Genomic DNA, 24,732 nt, shown 5'->3' on the forward strand with positions numbered 1-24,732 from the left:
TACTGGGTAATAGGGATAGGGTGGAGGTGTTGACCTTGGGTCGGGTGCTCTGTCCAAGAGCTGGTGCAGACTCGATGGGCCGAATGGCCTCCTTCTGCACTGTAAATTCTATGAAGTCATCTGTGCCTTTTAATGGGTCTGTTTTTTGTATTGATGTAGGATGGAAAGTATGATGTTGGTGGAGGTGAAAGATTTGATACACTTACTGACCTGGTGGAACACTACAAAAAAAACCCAATGGTAGAAGTTTCTGGAATCGTCGTCCACCTTAAACAGGTACATTATTTGTCCCTTTAAGAGGTAGGTTTAACTACTCCTGTTCCAAGCACATGTTAATTCTCCTGTACCGAGCACATGTTCATACTCCTGTACCGAGCACATGGTAATTCTCCTGTATTGAGTGATGTGTTGGGTGTTCTGAATCACAAACAGGTCACCAACTGGAAGTTTTTGCAACTCTATTTTATTATAAGATTAACTATATTAACATACTTGAACTGTGGGTAAATGCAATACCAGCTTTAACTGTTGACCCTTGCCTAGTCCTAACCAGGTGATGCACTCAGCACATGGTGAATGTCTGTGTTGCAGGCTGTGAGCTCTGTGCTCCGAGCTGGCTGCTACTAGAATGAGCAGGAACTCTCCTGTCCCCTGTCTTTATATTGCGTGTGCTCTCACTGGTGATTGGCTGCGGTGTTGTGTATGCTGATTGGTCCCACTGCATATCCAATAGTGTGTGTGTCTGCACCATAATATACTGGTGTATATTATGACATCCCCCCTTTTATATAAAGAACATGTGCCTGCGTGACAATAAATATTGTGTAGTGAATGTACCTGACTATGTTTGTGCGTGTTATTTACATGACTATGTACATGAGGCTAATCTATTTACACGGGAAGGTGCCTGGTGCAGAGAAATGGGGTGTCACACCAACAACGAAATGAACATTATATACAAACTACTGGAACGATGAAACAGGATAACAGAACAGATCAAAGAGTCCGACATTGTAAAACTCATAAGTCAAGTCTCTCAGGTGAGCGACGAATTCTGGTTGACCGCCTCGAGGGTGGGTCATGAGCCACCGGCTGAGGAACGGGCTGGGCCACGGCTGAGTGAGGAGGATGGAGAATATTCGGAATCTCCACATAGTCCAGGTTGGGGACAACAGGAGGACGTGGCACCGGTGGAGGATCATGTAGCGAGCGTGGAACGAGACGAAGGGCACGCCGATTGCTGCGGCGAATGGAACCATCTGGCAGACGAACCAGGAACGAGCGGGGAGACACCTGCCGAAGAACCACAGCAGTTGCAGACCAGCCACCCTCTGGAAGATGGATGTGGATGTTGTCATCCGGCGCCAGAGCAGGGAGATCAGTCACCCGAGCGTCATGCGCCGCCTTGTGTTGTGCACGAGACTGTTGCATCCGCTGAAGGACTGGAACGTGGTTGAGGTCTGGGACGTGAATGGACGGCACCGTGGTCCTGAGGGTGCGACCCATGAGCAGCTGGGCTGGCGACAGGCCCGTGGAGAGTGGGGCCGAACGATAGGCCAGCAAGGCGAGGTAGAAGTCGGATTCTGCATCGGCAGCCTTGCAGAGGAGCTGTTTGACGATGTGGACGCCCTTTTCCGCTTTGCCATTGGATAGGGAGTGCAGGGGACTGGATGTCACATGCACAAAGTTGTACCTGCTGGCAAAGTTGGACCATTCCTGGCTTGCGAAGCAGGGGCCATTGTCCGACATCACAGTGAGTGGGATGCCGTAACGAGCAAAGGTCAGGCACGGATGACCGCCGATGATGTGATGTCGTACAGGCGTACGACCTCCGGGTAGTTTGAAAAATAGTCTACAATCAGAACATTGTCCTTGCCGAGCTCATGGAACAGGTCAACGCCTACCTTAGACCAAGGGGACGTGACCAACTCATGGGGCTGTAGGGTCTCACGCGGTTGGGCCGGCTGGAACCGCTGACAGGTAGGGCAGCTGAGCACTGTGTTGACGATGTCCTCATTGATGCCGGGCCAGTACACAGCCTCTCGGGCCCTCCGTCGGCACTTCTCCACGCCAAGATGGCCCTCGTGTAGCTGTTCCAAAACGAGCTGGCGCATGCTGTGCGGGATCACGATGCGGCCGAGCTTCAGGAGGACACCATCGACTACTGCCAGATCGTCTCTGATATTGTAGAACTGCGGGCATTGGCCCTTGAGCCACCCGTCCGTCATGACATGCTGTAGTAGGGGGTCAGCCGCAGTCTCGCGGCAAATGTGGATAAGGCATTCAATCCCTGGCCGGCAGATTGGAGGCCGTGAAGGCCACATGGGTGTCAACCTGGCAGATGAACCCCTCTGGGTCACACGGGGTGTTGACTGCCCTGGACAGAGCGTCGTCTATGATCAGGTCCTTGCCCGGGGTGTATAGGAGCTGGAAATCGTACCGCCGGAGTTTAAGCAGAATGCGATGGAGGCGTGGGGTCATATTATTCAGGTCTTTTTGTATAATGTTGACCAGCGGTCGGTCTCGACAGTGAATTGGGGGACGCCGTACACGTAATCATGAAATTTGTCGACCCCAGTCAACAGACCCAGGCACTCCTTTTCGATCTGCGTGTAGCGCTGTTCCGTGGGGGTCATGGCACGTGACGCATATGCAACGGGGGCCCATGATGAAGCCTCATCGCATTGCAGGAGCACCGCCCCAATGCCGGATTGGCTGGCATCCGTTGACATTTTTGTTTCCTTTGTGGGATCAAAAAATGCCAATACCGGGGCCGTGATAAGCTTGGTCTTAAGCTCCTCCCATTCGCGCTCGTGGGCGGGAAGCCACTTGAAGTCTGTCGTCTTCCTGACCAGGTTCCGGAGAACTGTGGTATGGGAGGCGAGGTTGGGGATGAACTTCCCCAGGAAGTTGACCATGCCCAAAAATCGGAGGACTGCCTTCTTATCCGCTGGCTTCTGCATGGCCGTGATGGCTGCCACCTTGTCCGCATCCGGCCGCACACCCAACCGGGAGATGTGGTCCCTTAGGAACTTGAGTTCCGTCTGGCCGAAGGAACATTGGGCTCTGTTGAGGCGAAGGCCTTGGTCCCATATTCGTTTGAAAACGCGCTGGAGGCGACTGATATGCTCCTGCGGCGTGGTGGACCAAATGATGATGTCGTCAACATAGACGCGCACACCCTCAAAGCCCTCCATCATTTACTCCATGATCCGGTGGAATACTTCTGATGCCGATATAATCCCAAACGGCATCCTGTTGTAGCAGTATCTGCCAAACGGGGTATTAAAGGTACACAGCTTTCTGCTGGGCCTGTCTAGTTGAATTTGCCAGAATCCTTTCGAGGCGTCAAATTTGGTGAAGATGTTGGCCAATCTCGCACGTGATCTCCTCGCGCTTGGGGTTAGGGTAATGCTCCCTCATTATGTTTGCGATTCAGATCCTTTGGGTCAATGCAGATCCGGAGCGCGCTGGAAGGCTTCTTGACGCACACCATGGAACTGACCTAGTCGGTTGGTTCCGTCACTCTGGAGAGCACTCCTTGGTCCTAGAGGTCCTGCAGCTGCTGCTTGAGGCGGTCCTTGAGAGGTGCTGGGACTCTGCGAGGTGCATGAACCACAGGCGTCTTGTTTGAGCAGGATTTTGTAAGTGTATGGAAGCGTGCCCATGCCTTCGAAAACATCGCGGTGCTGGTCAATGATGGCATTGAGTTGCGCCCTGAAGTCCGCATCCTGGAAGGCAGACGTGTCCTCTGGAGAGAGAGAGAGTGTATTCGTTGAATGAGTTTTAGGAGTTTGCACGCCTGTGCGCCGAGCAGAGAGTCCTTCGAGGAGCCCACAAACCCAAAGGGAGGGATGGCTTTTCGCGAGTTGTGCGTCACTTCGAGTTGGCATGAACCGGTAGCAGGAATGACGTTGCCATTGTAGTCCACTAGTTGGCAGGTCGACAGAAGAATGGTTGGTTTAACCCCAAAGGTCTGAAAGTCTGACCACGCTAGAAGATTAGCGGAAGCACCAGTTTCCAGGCGAAATCGTATCTGGGATCGGTTGACCGTCAGGGTGGCACACCACTCGTCGTCTGGATCAGTGCTGTGCACTGACAGCAGCTGGTGGTTTTGATTCGGGGACAGCCTGTTCTTTGTTACAACAGCGACTCGAAAAGGCTCCCTCGGGTCCTCGGTGTCACTGATCTGCGGGAAGTCGGAATCGGACTCGGGAAACGTGGGTTGAATTGCCCGAACGTTCCTGCGAGGCTGGCTGACGCAATGCGAAGTCTGCCACATTGTAGGCATTGTCTCGATTTTGCAGGACATTGCAGCTTTAAATGGGCGGAGCCATAGTTTCCGCACGTCGTGACGTCAGTACGCTCGTTGCGCCACCACGCATGCGCGGTGCGGTCCTGCGTGGTGCGCGCCTGCGCATCACGTTCCTCCACGTCACCGTCCCCTCGTTTGACGCGTACAAGCGCAGGAGGCCGTGAAAAGCGCGTAAAATGGCCGCCCTCATCCAGGCAGCAGGCTTGGAGGTGTTCAATTGTTTGGACCCGTTCCGCCTTGTGGTGACCTTGCCGCGCCGTTTCAGCCGCCTGTATGTGGGAGTACCGGCTGGTGGCATTTTCATGCAGGACACAGGTCTCAATGGCAGTCGCTAGGGTGAGTTGCTTAATTTTGAGGAGCTGTTGACGCAGGGGGTCCGACAGAACACCAAATACGATCTAGTCGCGTATCATGGAGTCGGAGGTGGGCCCGTAGCCGCAGGACTGCGCAAGGATGCAGAGGTGTGTTAAAAAGGATTGGAAAGGCTCGTCCTTAACCTGCAAGCGCTGCTGGAACAGGTATCTTTTGAAGCTTTCATTGACTTCTATGCTAAAGTGGGTATCGAATTTGAGGAGAACTGTCTTGTCCTTTGTCTTGTCCTCGTCGTCTGCGAATGTGAGGGAGTTGAAGATGTGGATGGCATGTTGCCCGGCCGTGGAGAGGAGCAGAGCAATCTTCCTGGTGTCCGAGGCGTTCTCCCTGTCCGTGGCTTCGAGGAAGAGCTGGAAGCGCTGTTTAAAAATCGTCCAATTGACCCCGAGATTGCCGGCGATGCGGAGCGGCGGCGGCGGGTTGATGTTCTCCATACTTCAGGATGCCGGAATGCTGATTAGTTGCAGGTGGTTCTCAGAAGTGCTAGTATGCAACTACTCCTTGTACCATGATGTGTTGGGTGTACTGGATCACAAACAGGTCACCAACACTGGAAGTGGTGCAACTCTATTTTATTATAAGGTTAACTATATTAACATAATTGAACTGTGGGTAAATGCAATACCAGCTTTAACTGTTGACCCGTGCCTAGTCCTAACCAGGTGATGCACTCAGCACATGGTGAATGTCTGTGTAGAATGAGCGGGAACTCTCCTGTCCCCTGTCTTTATAGTGCGTGTGCTCTCACTGGTGATTGGCTGCGGTGTTGTGTATGCTGATTGGTCCCATTGCAGGTCCCATTGCATGTCCATCAGTGTGTGTGTGTGTGTCTGCACCATAATATACTGGTGTATATTATGACACTGAGCACATGATAATTCTCCTGTACCGAGCACATGTTAATTCTCCTGTACCGAGCATATGGTAATTCTCCTGTACCGAGCACATGGTAATTCTCCTGTACCGAGCACATGTTAATCTTCCTGTACCGAGCACATGTTAATTCTCCTGTACCGCGCACATGTTAATCTTCCTGTACCGAGCACATGTTAATTCTCCTGTACTGAGCACTTTAATTCTCCTGTACCGAGCACATGTTAATCCTCCTGTACCGAGCACATGTTCATTCTCTTGTACCGAGCACCTGTTCATCCTCCTGTACCGAGCACATGTTAATTCTCCTGTACCATGCACATGTTAATCTTCCTGTACCGAGCACATGGTAATTCTCCTGTACCGGGCACATGTTAATTCTCCTGTACCGAGCACATGTTAATTCTCCTGTACCGAGCATATGGTAATTCTCCTGTACCGAGCACATGTTAATTCTCCTGTACCGAGCATATGGCAATTCTTCTGTACCGAGCACATGGTAATTCTCCTGCACCGAGCACATGGTAATTCTCCTGTACCGACCACATGTTAATCTTCCTATACCGAGCACATGTTAATTCTCCTGTACCGCGCACATGTTAATCTTCCTGTACCGAGCACATGGTCATTCTCCTGTACCGAGCACATGTTAATTCTCCTGTACCGAGCACTTTAATTCTCCTCTACCGAGCACATGTTAATCCTCCTGTACCGAGCACATGTTAATTCTCTTGTACCGAGCACCTGTTCATCCTCCTGTACCGAGCACATGTTAATTCTCCTGTACCATGCACATGTTAATCTTCCTGTACCGAGCACATGGTAATTCTCCTGTACCGAGCACATGTTAATTCTCCTGTACTGAGCACATGTTAATCTTCCTGTACCGAGCACATGGTAATTCTCCTGTACCGAGCACATGTTAATTCTCTTGTACCGAGCACCTGTTCGTCCTCCTGTACCGAGCACATGTTCATCTCCTGTACCGAGCACATGTTCATCTCCTGTACCGAGCACATGTTCATCTCATGTACCGAGCACATGTTAATTCTCCTGTACCGAGCACATGTTCATCTCCTGTACCGAGCACATGTTCCTCTCCTGTACTGAGCACATGTTAATTCTCCTGTACCGAGCACATGTTAATTCTCCTGTACCGAGCACATGGTAATTTTCCTAACCGAGCACATGTTAATTCTCCTGTACCGAGCACATGGTAATTCTCCTGTACCGAGCACATGGTAATTCTCCTGTACCGAGCACCTGTTAATTCTCCTGTACCGAGCACATGTTCCTCCTCCTGTACCGAGCACATGTTAATTCTCCTGTACCGAGCACATGTTCATCTCCTGTACCGAGCACATGTTCCTCTCCTGTACTGAGCACATGTTAATTCTCCTGTACCGAGCACATGTTAATTCTCCTGTACCGAGCACATGGTAATTTTCCTAACCGAGCACATGTTAATTCTCCTGTACCGAGCACATGGTAATTCTCCTGTACCGAGCACATGGTAATTCTCCTGTACCGAGCACCTGTTAATTCTCCTGTACCGAGCACATGTTCCTCCTCCTGTACCGAGCACATGTTAATTCTCCTGTACCGAGCACATGTTCCTCCTCCTGCTACAAACATATTTTACTCAAGTACCGAGCACCTACCCTGCATATCTTTTGGCCTGTGGGGTGAGATGCACGCAGACATGGGGAGAATGTGCAAACATCACACGGACAATGACCTGGGCCCGGAATCGAACCTGGGTGCTCAGCGCTGTGAGGCAGCAGTGCTAACCTCTGCGAGCCAGCAGTGCTAACCTCTGCGCCACCCTGCCGCCTGAGCCAGCATTTTATAAAGATGTATTGTAATTCCTTGCTGTATGTATCTTGGTCTTCTACTAATAAAGTCTAGGATCACAAATACTTTTTTAACAGCCTTCTCAACTTGTCCTATCACCTTCAAAGATTGGTATACAATTCACCTGTGGATCCCGCTGTTCCTGTAGCCCTTTTAAAATTGCTTTGTTTATTTTGTATTTCCTCTGCTCATTCCTCTTGCCAAAATGTATCTCTTCACATTTTATTGTATTAAATTTCATCTGCCAAGGGTCTGCCTTTCATCAGACTGAATTATATCCTCCTGAAGTCTGTTACTATAAATCTTAGCTCGCCTTATCAGTATCTTAATTCTTTATAAGATTTTCCAAACACTTGGCTAGTGACCTTTTTTACCATAAGATTCTTTATACTAGTTAAAATGAAACCGTCATTCATTGTGACTGAAAATTTCCAGATGTCTGAAATAGCCAAAAAAGTGAAATCTGTAATATTAATTTAAAAAGTATCCGCCAAATACATAGGCATAATAACTCTGGCTTTCTTTCTGCCTTAGGGAATGCTGAGCAAATGTGACTTTGTTGTAAATTAATGTTGCTACCAATCAGTTATTATTTCGATTGCTGTTTTCAAAATGACTGCCTTAAGAAATAAACTTGGATTTTTTCTTTGTTTTTAATCATTGGGGTTGTAAGGGCGGGCATAAGACCATAAGAACTTTTATGAACTGGATTGAGATCCACAGAATCAACAATCCCATCCTATTTTGATCCATTTTGGCTACTTTCTATTAGCCTTTTCATCATGTGTTAAGATCCCAGATGAGAACCAAACTATTTGCAAAATTTGTACAACTGCAAGGGAAGGTGACTGCACCACAGGAGTGATAACACTGACCAATAGGTATCTTTTATGTTAAAACAAACTTTAATTTAAACACAGAATTTAACCACATTAACATCAAATAAATAGTTATACAGTTAACAATTCTTAAATAAGAAGCAATTCCAATTAAGCAAACTAATGTAGTCCAAATACCAATTATAAATAAAGTTAACAATCTGGTTTTACTTGCTTTTCTCTGTGTAGAGACCTTGGAGAGAACCTTTCAGGAGCAAACTGAAAAACATTTCTTCTCATACTAAAATCCTATGGAAAACTGCAACTCCAGGCAACCTGGTTCCTCCCCTTAATTACATCTGTACCCAAAGCACAAGTCATTCTTCTGCTTACTCCCACAAGATGTCCCATGACCAGTTTAGCCAGAACCAAACACAATTGGCGAGATTCTCCACTCCCGCGCCGGTTGGGAGATTCGCCTGGGCCGCCAAAATTTCCCGGGACGCCGGTCCGACGCCCTCCCGCGATTCTCCCAAGCAGCAGGAATGGCCCCGTCAAGATCCGCAGGCCGGAGAATCGCCGGAGACACCCAAAATGGCGACTATCCGGCACCCCGCTATTCTCAGGCCCGGATGGGCCGAGCGGCCAGGCCAAAACGGCGGGTTCCCCCCGGCGCCGTCCACACCTGGTCGCTGCCGTCGGGAACAGCGCGGGAACGCTCGGGGGGCGGCCTGCGGGGGGGTGAAGGGGGATCCTGCACCGGGGGGTACCTCAAATGTGGCATGGCCGGCGATCGGTGCCCACCGATCATCGGGCCGTCCTCTCTGAAGGAGGACCTCCTTCCTTCCATGGCCCCGCAAGATCCGTCCGCCATCTTCTTGCGGGGCGGACTCAGAGAGGACAGCAACCACGCATGTGCGTGTTGGCACCGGCCAACCCGCGCATGCGCGGGTGACGCCAGTTATGCGGCGCTCGCCGCGTCATCTATGCGGCGCCACCTTTACGCGGCGACAAGGCCTGGCGCATGTAGATGGCGCGGCCCCGATCCTAGCCCGTTGTCCGGGCCTGAATCGGTCGGGGTAGGGGCCGTTTTGCGCTGTCGTGAACCTCGACGGCGTGGGCACTTTGGCGCGGGAGTGGAGAATCCCGTCCAATATCCCTCATTGATTACACCTCAGGGACCTCCAAACCAAAACAATATTCCATTAGCCAGCCACCTGTAAACAAATAAATGCTTCTCAAATCTATCAGCAGAACCCCCCCCCCCCCTGCAAAATCAAGGATTACGTCACTTTTACAACACTTTAATCAAGCATACTGGCTGTATGCATCTTAAACCCATCTTTTAAATAACATCACTGCAACAAATATAAATAACAATTTCTTACATTCATCGCACATATGCCTCAGTTCCCTCTGTCCTTAAATATTTCTAAATAACCCTGTGCACAGCACCAGTCACAGCTGCTATGTCACATAATTGAATCTGCGAATATAACTCACCATTTTAAAAGCTTATTATTTTTCTCTCCTGCAGCCAGATCCAGAGCTGGAATTTTTACATGTGTCCACAATCATGCCTAGCTTTTTTCTTGATAGCAAATTTATGTCTATTGAACTTAATACATGTTCCTTATGGTCCCTTGTTCATATACTTTTAATCAATTCACATTGAATTGCACCTGCCACCTATTTAGTCAATTTCAGCAGGAGCTGAGAATTTTTCTTTTTTTTAAATTTTAAATTAGTTTTTTAGGCGGGAACAGGAAGTCGACCCGCGGACGTCTGGGAAGACCCTCCCCAATAAATTCTGGTGGAGAGGAAACCCGAGGCACTACACGTGTAGTGTCTCCCACCCGCCCTCCTCCTCTAACCTAATAATAAAACCCATTGGTCTGAGGTAAGTACCATATTTTATTATATTATTATTATTTTTTAGCCAGATCTTGGTAGAAAGTTAGAGGAATGGCAGGGAAGGGAGTGCAATGTTCCTCCTGCAGGATGTTTGAGGTGAGGGATGCAGTTAGTGTCCCTGCTGATTTTACCTGCAGGAAGTGCTGCCATCTCCAGCTCCTCCAAGACCGAGTTAGGGAACTGGAGCTGGAGTTGGAAGAACTTCGGATCATTCGGGAGGCAGAAGGGGTCATAGATAGCAGCTTCAGGGAATTAGTTACACCAAAGATTGGAGATAGGTGGGTAACTGTAAGAGGGACTGGGAAAAAACAGTCAGTGCAGGGATCCCCTGCGGTCGTACCCCTGAGAAACAAGTATACCGCTTTGGATACTTGTGGGGGGGACGACTTACCAGGGGTAAGCCATGGGGTACGGGCCTCTGGCACGGAGTCTGTCCCTGTTGCTCAGAAGGGAAGGGGGGAGAGGAGCAGAGCATTAGTAATTGGGGACTCTATAGTCAGGGGCACAGATAGGAGATTTTGTGGGAGCGTGAGAGACTCACGTTTGGTATGTTGCCTCCCAGGTGCAAGGGTACGTGATGTCTCGGATCGTGTTTTCCGGGTCCTTAGGGGGGAGGGGGAGCAGCCCCAAGTCGTGGTCCACATTGGCACCAACGACATAGGTAGGAAAGGGGACAAGGATGTCAGGCAGGCTTTCAGGGAGCTAGGATGGAAGCTCAGAACTAGAACAAACAGAGTTGTTATCTCTGGGTTGTTGCCCGTGCCACGTGATAGTGAGATGAGGAATAAGGAGAGAGAGCATTTAAACACGTGGCTACAGGGATGGTGCAGGCGGGAGGGATTCAGATTTTTGGATAACTGGGGCTCTTTCTGGGGAAGGTGGGACCTCTACAGACAGGATGGTCTACATCTGAACCTGAGGGGCACAAATATCCTGGGGGGGAGATTTGTTAGTGCTCTTTGGGGGGGTTTAAACTAATGCAGCAGGGGCATGGGAACCTGGATTGTAGTTTTAGGGTAAGGGAGAATGAGAGTATAGAGGTCAGGAGCACAGATTTGACATCGCAGGAGGGGGCCAGTGTTCAGGTAGGTGGTTTGAAGTGTGTCTACTTCAATGCCAGGAGTATACGAAACAAGGTAGGGGAACTGGCAGCGTGGGTTGGTACCTGGGACTTCGATGTTGTGGCCATTTCGGAGACATGGATAGAGCAGGGACAGGAATGGATGTTGCAGGTTCCGGGGTTTAGGTGTTTTAGTAAGCTCCGAGAAGGAGGCAAAAGAGGGGGAGGTGTGGCGCTGCTAGTCAAGAGCAGTATTACGGTGGCGGAGAGGATGCTAGATGGGGACTCTTCTGCCGAGGTAGTATGGGCTGAAGTTAGAAACAGGAAAGGAGAGGTCACCCTGTTGGGAGTTTTTTATAGGCCTCCTAATAGTTCTAGGGATGTAGAGGAAAGGATGGCGAAGATGATTCTGGATATGAGCGAAAGTAACAGGGTAGTTATTATGGGAGATTTTAACTTTCCAAATATTGACTGGAAAAGATATAGTTCGAGTACAATAGATGGGTCGTTTTTTGTACAGTATGTGCAGGAGGGTTTCCTGAAACAATATGTTGACAGGCCAACAAGAGGCGAGGCCACGTTGGATTTGGTTTTGGGTAATGAACCAGGCCAGGTGTTGGATTTGGAGGTAGGAGAGCACTTTGGGGACAGTGACCACAATTCGGTGACGTTTACGTTAATGATGGAAAGGGATAAGTATACACCGCAGGGCAAGAGTTATAGCTGGGGGAAGGGCAATTATGATGCCATTAGACGTGACTTGGGGGGGATAAGGTGGAGAAGTAGGCTGCAAGTGTTGGGCACACTGGATAAGTGGGGCTTGTTCAAGGATCAGCTACTGCGTGTTCTTGATAAGTATGTACCGGTCAGACAGGGAGGAAGGCGTCGAGCGAGGGAACCGTGGTTTACCAAGGAAGTGGAATCTCTTGTTAAGAGGAAGAAGGAGGCCTATGTGAAGATGAAGTGTGAAGTTTCGGTTGGGGCGATGGATAGTTACAAGGTAGCGAGGAAGGATCTAAAGAGAGAGCTAAGACGAGCAAGGAGGGGACATGAGAAGTATTTGGCAGGAAGGATCAAGGAAAACCCAAAAGCTTTCTATAGGTATGTCAGGAATAAGCGAATGACTAGGGAAAGAGTAGGACCAGTCAAGGACAGGGATGGGAAATTGTGTGTGGAGTCTGAAGAGATAGGCGAGATACTAAATGAATATTTTTCGTCAGTATTCACTCAGGAAAAAGATAATGTTGTGGAGGAGAATGCTGAGCCCCAGGCTAATAGAATAGATGGCATTGAGGTACGTAGGGAAGAGGTGTTGGCAATTCTGGACAGGCTGAAAATAGATAAGTCCCCGGGACCTGATGGGATTTATCCTAGGATTCTATGGGAGGCCAAGGAAGAGATTGCTGGACCTTTGGCTTTGATTTTTATGTCATCATTGGCTACAGGAATAGTGCCAGAGGACTGGAGGACAGCAAATGTGGTCCCTTTGTTCAAAAAGGGGAGCAGAGACAACCCCGGCAACTATAGGCCGGTGAGCCTCACGTCTGTAGTGGGTAAAGTCTTGGAGGGGATTATAAGAGACAAGATTTATAATCATCTAGATAGGAATAATATGATCAGGGATAGTCAGCATGGCTTTGTGAAGGGTAGGTCATGCCTCACAAACCTTATTGAGTTCTTTGAGAAGGTGACTGAACAGGTAGACGAGGGTAGAGCAGTTGATGTGGTGTATATGGATTTCAGCAAAGCGTTTGATAAGGTTCCCCACGGTAGGCTATTGCAAAAAATACGGAGGCTGGGGATTGAGGGTGATTTAGAGATGTGGATCAGAAATTGGCTAGCTGAAAGAAGACAGAGGGTGGTGGTTGATGGGAAATGTTCAGAATGGAGTACAGTCACAAGTGGAGTACCACAAGGATCTGTTCTGGGGCCGTTGCTGTTTGTCATTTTTATCAATGACCTAGAGGAAGGCGCAGAAGGGTGGGTGAGTAAATTTGCAGACGATACTAAAGTCGGTGGTGTTGTCGATAGTGTGGAAGGATGTAGCAGATTACAGAGGGATATAGATAAGCTGCAGAGCTGGGCCGAGAGGTGGCAAATGGAGTTTAATGTAGAGAAGTGTGAGGTGATTCACTTTGGAAGGAATAACAGGAATGCGGAATATTTGGCTAATGGTAAAGTTCTTGAAAGTGTGGATGAGCAGAGGGATCTAGGTGTCCATGTACATAGATCCCTGAAAGTTGCCACCCAGGTTGGTCGGGTTGTGAAGAAGGCCTATGGAGTGTTGGCCTTTATTGGTAGAGGGATTGAGTTCCGGAGTCGGGAGGTCATGTTGCAGCTGTACAGAACTCTGGTACGGCCGCATTTGGAGTATTGCGTACAGTTCTGGTCACCGCATTATAGGAAGGACGTGGAGGCTTTGGAGCGGGTGCAGAGGAGATTTACCAGGATGTTGCCTGGTATGGAGGGAAAATCTTATGAGGAAAGGCTGATGGACTTGAGGTTGTTTTCGTTGGAGAGAAGAAGGTTAAGAGGAGACTTAATAGAGGCATACAAAATGATCAGGGGGTTGGATAGGGTGGACAGTGAGAGCCTTCTCCCGCGGATGGATATGGCTGGCACGAGGGGACATAACTTTAAACTGAGGGGTAATAGATATAGGACAGAGGTCAGAGGTAGGTTCTTTACGCAAAGAGTAGTGAGGCCGTGGAATGCCCTACCTGCTACAGTGGTGAACTCGCCAACATTGAGGGCATTTAAAAGTTTATTGGATAAACATATGGATGATAATGGCATAGTGTAGGTTGGATGGCTTTTGTTTCGGTGCAACATCGTGGGCCGAAGGGCCTGTACTGCGCTGTATTGTTCTATGTTCTATGTTCTATTTGCCTAAAACATCTAAATCCTTTACAAGCTGGTTGCATAGTATCTTATTATTTTCTGTCCCTTAATTCAGTATCAGGAGTAAACGTGGAATTTACGAAGGATGCCACATCCACATCATCAATAGGATACCAAGACAATAACATTTCTTTCTTTTGTGTACAATGGCTACAATGATGTCTGATTATTACATCAAATATTCTATTGCATACAATTCAATTTTTGAAGGGCAACCTTTAAAAATGATTTTACAGCTGCACAGCTTCTAAGAGTGTGGGAGAAGCACAAAAGAAATGTGCAACTCCACCCCATGAAATCTCCATCCATTTTAATTAATTAGAAGAAAATCATGGGCTGGCAATGTTTTGTTTTACATTATTTTCTCACAAAGATGCACTGAGGAACAAAAATAGTGATACTTCTACCTCTTAATATCCATAGTTTCAAAGAAAATCTTTGTGAATTCCAACATCTAGCACCCAGTAAAAGTCACCCAAGTCGGCATTCATTCCTGCCCACAATTCTGGTATAGTTCAGATACAAAATTCAGAGGATGATTTTACTCTGGAAAAGTACACAGCTGTGAGTTGAATTTCCTCCCAAATGTAAGACAAGGATCCACTGTGATTTTAATTCTTCGTTCAGTGGACTCTGTATGTTTTATCGGTGGCACAGTAGCACAGTGGTTAGCACAGTTGCTTCACAGCGCCTGGGACCCAGGTTCAATTCCCGGATTGGGTCACTGTCTGTGTGGAGTCTGCACGTTCTCCTGTGTCTGGTGGGTTTCCTCCGGGTGCTCCGCTTTCCTCCCACAAGTCCCGAAAGATGTGCTGTTAGGTGATTTGGACATTCTGAATTCTTCCTCGGTGTACCCGAACAGGTGCCGGAGTGTAGCGACGAGGGGATTTTCACAGTAACTTTATTGCAGTGTTAATGTAAGCCTACTTGTGATAATAAAGATTATTATATTATTATTTTTTAAATTTGGCCATTTCTGTTTGTTGTTGACTCTTCAGTTGAATTTACTGAAAATGTTGTAATTTTAACGGAGCAATCTTTTCCCACAGCCATTTAATGCGACAAGAATAAATGCTGCAAACATAGAGAATCGAGTGAAGGAACTCAATAAAACAGCAGATAACACAGAAAAGCCCAAACAAGGCTTTTGGGAAGAGTTTGAGGTAGGTATTTTTAACATATAGAACACTACAACGTGACATAAGAATTGTCACTGGATTAATAATGCAGAGACTAGAGTAATGATCTGGCGCCTTGGATTTGAATCCCACCACGATAGAAGACTAATGGTGTCCGTATGACCATGAAACCACTGTTGATTGTTGTAAAAACCCAGCTGGTTCACTGATGAAGAAAATCTGCCCTCCTTACGCGGTCTGGCCTACATGGTTGATTCTTAAATGGCCCAACAAGCCCCTCCGTTCATGGCAATAAATGCTGGTTCAACCAGTGACGCCCACTTCCAATGAATGAAAAAAAGGCCTCGCACACAAGCATGCACACTCTTCCCCCACATCAGTTGGGATCATCAAAGTTAGAATGAAATAAACACAGAAAATGCTGGATATACTCAACACGTCTTTGGAGAGAAAAATTGAGATAATGAGTACTTGAAATGCCACAGCACACAAGGCTTTGGGCCAAGGTCTGGAAAATGGAATTAGAGTAGATCGGTACTTGATGGCCAGCACAGACACAATGGGCTGAAGGGCCTCTTTCTGTGCGGTAAAAACTCTCTCTTTATGAAATAGTAGCTAGATAGATAATTTGGCATTTGGAGCTTGTTCTGGCATTCAACAAGATTATGGCTGATCTATACCTTTCCTAATACCCAGACATCTATCAAGCTCTGCCTTGAATATACTCAGAGGCTGAATATTCACAACTTTCTGGGGTCTAACAAGTCTCTTACCTCCCCATTTAACCAGTCCATCCAAGTCCGAGAATTTCTTTTTAGCTAATTACATTTTTATCTCACTTTCTCAACTTTGCTCAGTCCCATGTACCTGGATTCCTTGTTTTTTTGAATTCGGGTATTTCACAAATTCTTGCCCACAATAGTATTTCGGCAGAAGGTCAGTGTAGGAAGGACAAAAGGGGAATAACACACCATCCCACAAAATCAAAAAGCGTACGTCAATCTACATTATTATTTCTTTGTAGTTAAAGATCATTTGCATATCACAGAACAAGAAACAGCTAAAGCAGAAAATGCTAGATAAACTCAGCAGGTCAGGCAGCATCCGTGGAGAGAGAAACAGAAGTTAGCGTTTCGAGTCCAATATGATTCCTCGACAGAACTCCAACATTTTCTGTTTTTTATTTCTGATTTACAGCATCTGCTGTGTTTTGCTTTTATGAAAAGTAACCGAAGTTCTGTGCACTGTGATAAATATTCTCCAAATCAATTCATCCCATCAAAGGCAGGTCCAGCTAATTGGATTTAATTGTGAGGAGTTACTGCAATCATATCATATGCATCTTTTGCAATTTTCTTCCAACAGCTTCTTCAGCAACAAGAATATAAACTTCTATATAGCAGAAAAGAGGGACAGAGAATGGAAAATAAAAGCAAGAATAGATACAAAAATATTTTACCATGTAAGTGAACTTGACTTCTAGGGGTTTGCATTTTCATTCAGTGATCCAGAGTGAAGCCTTCGAATAAAGCTCAATTCAATGAGAAATTGGGCAAAACAACAGAAAATGCTGGATAACCTCAGCAGGTTCTGGCAACATCTGTGGAGAGAGAAACAGAGTTAACGTTTCAAGTCCATATGACCCTTCTGCAGAAAATGGGCATGTTCATCAAACCTGCAACAGAATTTGATGCTATTCTTCTATTCATGGATGACATTGCTGATTTGATTTTTCTTTTTATAATTTTACGCACATAGCAGATAAAATGTAGACTGAGTTTATGTTTCCAAATTTTATTACTGCCTGACAATACCAACTGCAGTGAAATGTGGGGACAGTTACAATGAACTGTTTCCCGCATGAATTTAGTTGTGCCCATCTCAGCACTGTTTTTCAATGGCAAACAAAGTTGTACTTATTCACAGAATGCAAGTTTCCTATCATTGACATACAACTTTATAAAAAAAACTTTGCAGGTATAGGTTTAAGGATTGTATACTAATCATTTTAATTATTACTTTCTTGGTGTAGTTGATAATACCAGAGTTACACTGAAGGAAGTGGATGAAACAATATTGGGATCAGATTATATCAATGCCAATAATATCACAGTAAGTGTCTATTCTTCTTCATGATGGTTTGCGGTTATTTTGTTCTCTATTCTAATTTCAATCTGATGGGTTGATGTATTTTGTGCAGTATGGGTCTAGAAATTCAGTCCCTTGGTTACTTGGCCAATTCCATTGGGCTTGTGATGCTAAAGTTTAAATGTATAAATAATACATGAATTAAACTTCTCCATTCAAAACAAACAGAACATGACAGGGTGGAAAAATAACATCCTTAATATGGCAACTCAGGTCCAGAATTTGGCTACCAAGGCGAGTAGGTCAAGTTGAAAAATTGTCTGCCTCTATAAAAAATACACTGAAACGCGCAATTTTCACTCTTGGCGTTCAGCGTGTGGTGCTGGGTGTTGGTGCAGGGTGGGGGGTTTGGCGAATGGGTACGGAATACAATTGGATGGCTGACCCTAGGCAGCCATGGGGTGGGAAAATGCCAATGCAGATTGGCTCAAATGCCTGTCACAATTCTTTGGCCCTTTGTCCAGATGTCTTACCAGCCGTTAGGTCCTTTAGCCCCCAAAGACCATTACCTAACCCTCCTGGCCCGTTATACCCTCCATGCCACCTGCCCAGTCACTCACCCAGTATCCACCAAGGGCAGACCTCAAGAGCCATTTGAAGATGAAGACAATAAACTTCTAACAAGCTCACTCATACACGCTTGAGATTTGGGGAATAAAACCTCCCATTCATAGAACATATTCAAGCTTTAAAATCTACTCACGTGATTAATATCTTATATAAACAAACTTCTAGGCAGACCCTACATCAAAGAAAGCTAATCCTTTAATATTGTCTCTGAACTATTAGAAGCCCACACTGAAATAATTGTAACTTTTAAAACTCAGCCAAGCATTCATAATGACATGATGATAATGATCATGTACGGACTCTGATAGAGATTGTTGATCGGTGAGTGATAGAAATGTGGTGAATTGAACAGTGTCTAAGGTGAATATTGCAGGCACCATCAAATGACATTTGACAAGCATTCACTGATCTTGACCTGTTATGAGATCATTAAACTTCCCAATTTACGACATCAAATTCCTCGAGCTTGACTCCTGGCATTGACCTCCAGAGCCTATTGCTCCCACAGCCTATTGTGCAGGTGATGATCCAAGGCCCCCATCTCCTATCTGTTCCATCTCCTCCACCAAGGTCTCCAGTGCAAAATCTAAAGCCCACTTCCTCCCATGTTGCACCATGCTTCAGTATTTCCCAGGTCATATTCACTTCTTGCATGACTGCGAGCATCTGCTCCAACCACCCCTTTAAGCGGTGCAGGGAAGCTTTAAAGTGGTGCTTGCTGCTCGGGGTATTGGGCCCCTGCTGCATCAGCCTCCTGTAAATCAAAAGAATGGTTAACACTGGCTGGACGCTGAATACGTTGAAATGAGCAGGCAGAACAAAGTTGCTGTGCTGCTTGCATTGCAATAAACTGGCACAGATGAATCACTCGAAACGATTCCCTCCCCTATTTTCAGAGACTATCCAATTTAGTCCTCATAATGTTACCCAAAGGCTGCCTCTCCCCTGTCAAATACAGAGGATTGTAAGGAGATATCAATACTATCAAATTCAAGCAAATCTAATTATAATAATGTAATAATAAGAAAATTATAATAATATAATAATCGCTTATTGTCACAAGTAGGCTTAAATTAAGTTACTATGAAAAGCCCCTAGTCGCCACATTCCACCGCCTGTTCAGGGAGGCCGGTATGGGAATTGAACCTGCGCTGCTGGCCTTGTTCTGCATTACAAGCCAACTGTTTAGCCTACTGTGCTAAACTGGCCCCTGGGCTAATTTGTCCCCATAGAGGATATTTGGGTATTTCTAATAAACCATAACATGTACAATTGCAGATAACTTTAATTGATCCACTAACCCTATTTTGAACATGTGCCAAAACAAGGCAAACCAGTGGTACAGCTCTTTAGTGTGCTAATATACTACTCGAGGCAAATCAATGCACAAATTAGACCTGTACCCAAGGATCCTGTGCCACTATGGAGCCACTGGCAAAACTGACAACTCAGTTGTTTTCTCACAGGACAGGAAGTTGGAGCAATAGTCACATGGTGCTACTCTACAATGCACCCTGGGGTCTCCAGTAATGGATAATCAATTTTCTGCTTTGAGCAACCTGGGAGAAATTAGGAAAGTGAGTTTGCAGTGCTCACATCCCACCTGTGGTTTGAACAGACTTGCAGACTTTCTTTGTCTGCTTGCAATGGCTGGCCTGTTCTTGGAACCTCACACACAAGACATGGCTGATTCCAGCACTAAACATTTCACTCCACCCCCAGTTTCATAACTCTCAAAAGGCTGAGATGCAGAACAGTCAACAATTAGGCATGATAACCAAAGTTCTTAGTTAAACGTGGGCTTAGCTTTGTTTTCATATCAAATAGTGTTACCTAGAACTGCAGTTGCAGCATTTCAGCATAAATATTAATATTCACAGTAATTGCAGGATTTTCCATCTTCCCCATGGATTCCAATCTAACAATAAATAAATGCTTCACAATCGTTTTTCTTCCTCCAAAACATATTCTAATAAATTAAAGAATTGAAATAAGTAGCTAATGGCAGGCATATTCAGGTATTTTGATGTGATGCTGAATGTAGCAGATATATCTTGGATTATTCTTACTGAGAAACACAATTAAAATATTCAATGGCTTGATGTTCATATCTCTAACTTTATACTGATAGTACGTAACTAATGTGATATAACAGAATCTGTTCTTAAACCTGGTGCTAAACTTACAAAATGTACAGTCTTTTTGAGTGTGGCGTAGTGAAACATAGATCATTTCATAGAATTTACAGTGCAGAAGGAGGCCATTTGGCCTATCGAGTCTGCACCGGCTCTTGGAAAGAGCACCCCACCCAAGGTCAACACCTCCACCCTATCCCAGTAACCCCACCCAACACTAAGGGCAATTTTGGACACTAAGGCCAATTTATCATGGCCAATCCACCTAACCTGCACATCTTTAGACTGTGGGAGGAAACCGGAGCACCCGGAGGAAACCCATGCACACACGGGGAGGATGTGCAGACTCCGCAGACAGTGACCCAAGCCGGAATCGAACCTGGGACCCTGGAGCTGTGAAGCAATTGTGCTATCCACAACGCTACCGTGCTGCCCGCGGAAACAGTATCATTTAAGTGTAGTATATTGTGATATGGTTTGCTTTATTATTGGTGATGTATGTAAACATTCTAAAAGCAAATTTCTCCATGCATTTTACTGCAAACATGTGTTTTAATGAATTGGGTGATGGTGTGTGGGGTGGGCAGTTGTTGCATGGGGTGTGGAAGAATTCTGCATGTTCTTGTTGCCCAGGGCCTCAAATATTCTTAATCTTTCTCTGATACAGCTCCAAAATTAGCCACATGCAAAGTTCCCATTCTCAGCTGTGACAGCCGAAAGAGATGGTTGGCACAGACCAGCAAATTCCACCTCAGTACTTCCAAGATTCCCATTTCTGGCCAGATATGACAGAGGTCTGAGAAATTGTGTACCAAATTGATCACCTCTAATCTAGTATTTTCAAATGAACAAATTATTTTTTTAATAAGAGAACTATCAGACTTCATGTTAAACAAAATTGCTGCACATAGTTTAAAAGAAAATCCCTGTCCCTGCAGAATCTTTTATAATTTTGAGCAGATGACACCATTTTGCTCACTTATTTGTAAGCAAGCAATCTGATCTTATCTCCAAATGGTAAACAATATAAATGTAATTTTGTTGGAATGGTAAAGGATGATATTAACCAATAAATATTTTTCTAATTTTACAAGGCATGACCGAATAGTTTGAACAATCCACCTAGTATGTTTTTAAAAATAAATTTAGAGTACCCAATCCTTTTTTTTTCCTGATTAAAGGGGCCATTTAGCGTGGCCAATCCACCTAACCTGCACATCTGTGGGTTGTGGGGATGAGACCCACGCAGACACGGAGTGAATGTGCAAATCCTGCACGGACAGTGACCCGGGGTCGGGATCGAACTTGGGTCCTCAGCGCCATGAGGCAGCAGTGCTAACCATTGTGCCACCATGCTGCCCCATCCCCCTAGTGTGTCTTAGTCTTGGTGATAATCAGTAAACTATCTCACTTAAATTGAATACGTTGCAACATCTGTTTTCCTTATTCCATATGAAACTTAAGAACGGAAAACATGGAGATGAATCTAAAACCTACATTGCAACACAAGGCTGCCTTCAGAATACAATCAATGATTTTTGGAAAATGATTTATCAGGAAAATACGCACGTCATTGTCATGACAACAAAAGAAGTTGAAAGAGGAAGGGTGAGTAAACTCTTTTTCATGGATAGAATATTTATTATATTTGGTACAGCCAAAAATAACTTTATGAAAAAAATCCTTGGGGAAAAATGGTTGGCTAAAATTACTATTAATTGGAATTTATAAGATTTTGTTTAATTGAACATTTTAGCAGAAGGGTCAACGGCAGTTTCATAAATAAAGAAACTAATTAGAGACATGGATGAATTGAGTTGTAGAACTGCCCATTGACTTTTAACAAAAGAAAAAAAATATTTAACTACTCCTTCACTCCCTCTACACCTTCACAGATGCACACAGATCTATGAGAATTACACAAGTTCCAAGATATCTTGCACTCTAATGTTCGCAGGAAGTACACAGTCCATCTAAACCAATGGCAAAATTTGGTCAGACACGCCACACTTCGAAACGAAGTGAAAGATGCTACTCAAACAACTTCTGTGAATTTCTCATCAAATCCCCCTAGATGCTTGTCACACTGTGAGCAAACTGGTCTTGCACATGAGAGTTTCCAATTACCACTTTCGGAATAACACACTTTGAAATCTTCTCCTACACAAGTTTTTCTCTCAGATGCCTTTACTAAGGATCCACATCCAGGATTTTAACCTCTCCTTTCAATATTCCTCTGCCTTGGATGTATTCAAGCTTCCACGCAATCACAGAGTACCCAGCCACACTGACAGAACATCCCTGCTCCACAGGCTATGTTAAGGTGCCATCAACCGTAGAACTACTTCAGATGTCTAGCTGACTTCACTAGGTCTGCACCTTGCAGCTCTGTCTTTACCTCAGAACCTCTCTGCTACTTTCTTTGACTTCAGTAAATAGTATATTATTCAGATTCCAGTTCATTGTTCCTTTCACTTCAGTCTTCTTGGGACTTCTCTTTTCATTCCTTGATTTCTAGAACTATCTGTTCTTAGTTTCTGGGACTTGTTTTCTGCCCCTTACTCCATTGCATTGCCTGTGTTGGCAGTTTCTTGGAGAGCTGTTTTTTCCCCACTTACCTTGTTTCAACTAAACCACACATGTTTACGCCTTTCAATGTGAGCCCTGGTTACTAAGCAACTGCTTCATTTTTTTACCTCTATAATTGCATTTATGTTGTAATGGTTTACAATGGAAGCACAGTTTGAAGTGAAATCAAAATCCACAGACTTGCAGGCACCTTTCTTTAACATAAGCTAACTGAAGTTATTAAGGTCCACCAATCTTAGGACTACTTCAGATGTCTAGCTGACTTCACCAGGCCTGCACCTCTCTTAGCAAACAAGTACAGATGCACAATTTAAGCTTAAACCTAAACTAATACCTTATTTCTAATACCCATAATGTCAGTATAAATTGTTTAATCCAGCTCTATTTCCTAACTGAGTATGTTAAACAACCGCAGAAATGCATAGGCTGTTGAAAGCATACCTGCTGTTGCTGTCCTGTGCTAACTCCAGAAAACATGCAGGGAAGTCATCTCACCAGGCTGGCCATCTCACTTGTGAGAGACTGGCAGTGCCCATGCCATTACCGATGCAACTTTTCTTTCACACCTGTTCCGTGCTTCTGTTTACTCCAGTGCATGACTGCCATCAGGGATTGGGCAAATACCCAGCTTGCCCTCTGCTGCCCTCATTTCCCTACCGCTACCAGACCCAATACACTTTGTCAATCCAGGACCCCAATACAAGGGGCCAAAACTACCATTTTTGTGAAAATGTTCTCCATTTTCAGTGATTTGACCTGGGCTGGGCCCCCACTGGATCCACTTGTGCAGCCAAGCATTCTTTTTACCAAATTCTTAACAAGAACAGCTATTTGCACCTTTAACGTAGGTGCTTCATAGAAGTGATACCAAACAAAATTTGTAATTTAAGACCTGAGAAATGTGGTTGACTTAAAAGGGCAAGGAAAGTTTGTGCATGTTTTAAAAATATTTTTTCATTGCATGCATTCAAGTGGCCATGTTCAGTTGATAGCACAGAGCATTCCTATAAAATTTGCTGTCCACTAAGTACTGACATTAATAAATCATAAATAATTGCAAAGAGATACTTTCTGAGAAACATTCCTTGCTGTGCTTTTGCTAAATGGGCCAAATATACTTCATAATGTTCCACAAGTCTGGTTTCCTACAGAAACATTTTCTCAGGTCTATGTTGAAATAAATATACGCGCGTGCATTTTGCAAGGAGATGCATGAATTATGCAAATACGTTGCCAGTTGTAGGATGGTAGAATCCCAGGAGTCACACTGCACTAGAAATGAGCTTCCTGTGTTTTTACATATGGGGCAGCACGGTGGCACAGTGATTAACACTGCTGCTTCATAGTGCTAGGGACCCAGGTTCAATCCCGGCCTTGGGTCACTGCATGGAGTTTTCACTTTCTCACCGGGTTCCGGTTTCTGAAAGGCCTCCTTCTGCACTGTAGGGATTCTATGGCTGGCTTAAATTTTCACTTCAGCATACTCATTCTGCTTATGCACTTGAGCTTCATTAAGGGTTTGAAAATTATTTCAATGATGACCGGGTCTCCCTGATGTCCTGTTTGCCCCAGAAATGCAACATCATCACTGAAGGGTTGAATAAAACACTCCTGGCCTCTGAGAGTCACTTCAAGTTTTAATCCGTTTGTTTGTAAATGAGTGAGCTATTTTTTAGCGTTTAGTGTGGTGCATTTGTCATGCATATTGTCCTCGGTGTTTTCATTGTTATATTCTTCTTCACCTCTGACAGTTGAAGGGGGTTTACAGTCTGCGGATGATTCAAAGTTCCTTATTTCACGAAAAGAATGAGGGCTGAATTATTTTTAATTCAACAATGTAAATAGGGTCAATAAGGTGGAACGTAAGGTGCATTGCCAATTAATTTGTAATAATCAATGTTAAATGAAAAGGTTAGTTAGGCACGGATAATGGAATCTTAGCCAGAATTTAATGTTGGCAATGATCTTGCCCGCCAGCTGGAGAACTGGATGGACCACAGTGCTTCCCTTGGGATAGGCTTGCTGAAATTAATTGCGCATCACA

The 24,732-nt window shown here is 45.3% G+C and overlaps 1 protein-coding gene across 2 annotated transcripts in view; it reads left to right on the forward strand.

The window, feature by feature from the left end:
• The window catches only part of ptpn11b (protein tyrosine phosphatase non-receptor type 11b), a 223,764-nt gene that overhangs the window by 168,540 nt on the left and 30,492 nt on the right, over nt 1-24,732 (forward strand). For both annotated transcript variants that reach the window (XM_072477979.1, XM_072477981.1), the window contains exons 5-9: nt 160-276; nt 15,157-15,270; nt 16,612-16,708; nt 17,279-17,358; nt 21,564-21,707. In XM_072477979.1, coding sequence (XP_072334080.1) covers nt 160-276; nt 15,157-15,270; nt 16,612-16,708; nt 17,279-17,358; nt 21,564-21,707 — 552 coding nt within the window. The remainder of the gene's footprint in view (nt 1-159; nt 277-15,156; nt 15,271-16,611; nt 16,709-17,278; nt 17,359-21,563; nt 21,708-24,732) is intronic.

Source organism: Scyliorhinus torazame, chromosome 16, assembly GCF_047496885.1.
Source record: "Scyliorhinus torazame isolate Kashiwa2021f chromosome 16, sScyTor2.1, whole genome shotgun sequence".
Lineage (NCBI taxonomy): Eukaryota > Metazoa > Chordata > Chondrichthyes > Carcharhiniformes > Scyliorhinidae > Scyliorhinus > Scyliorhinus torazame.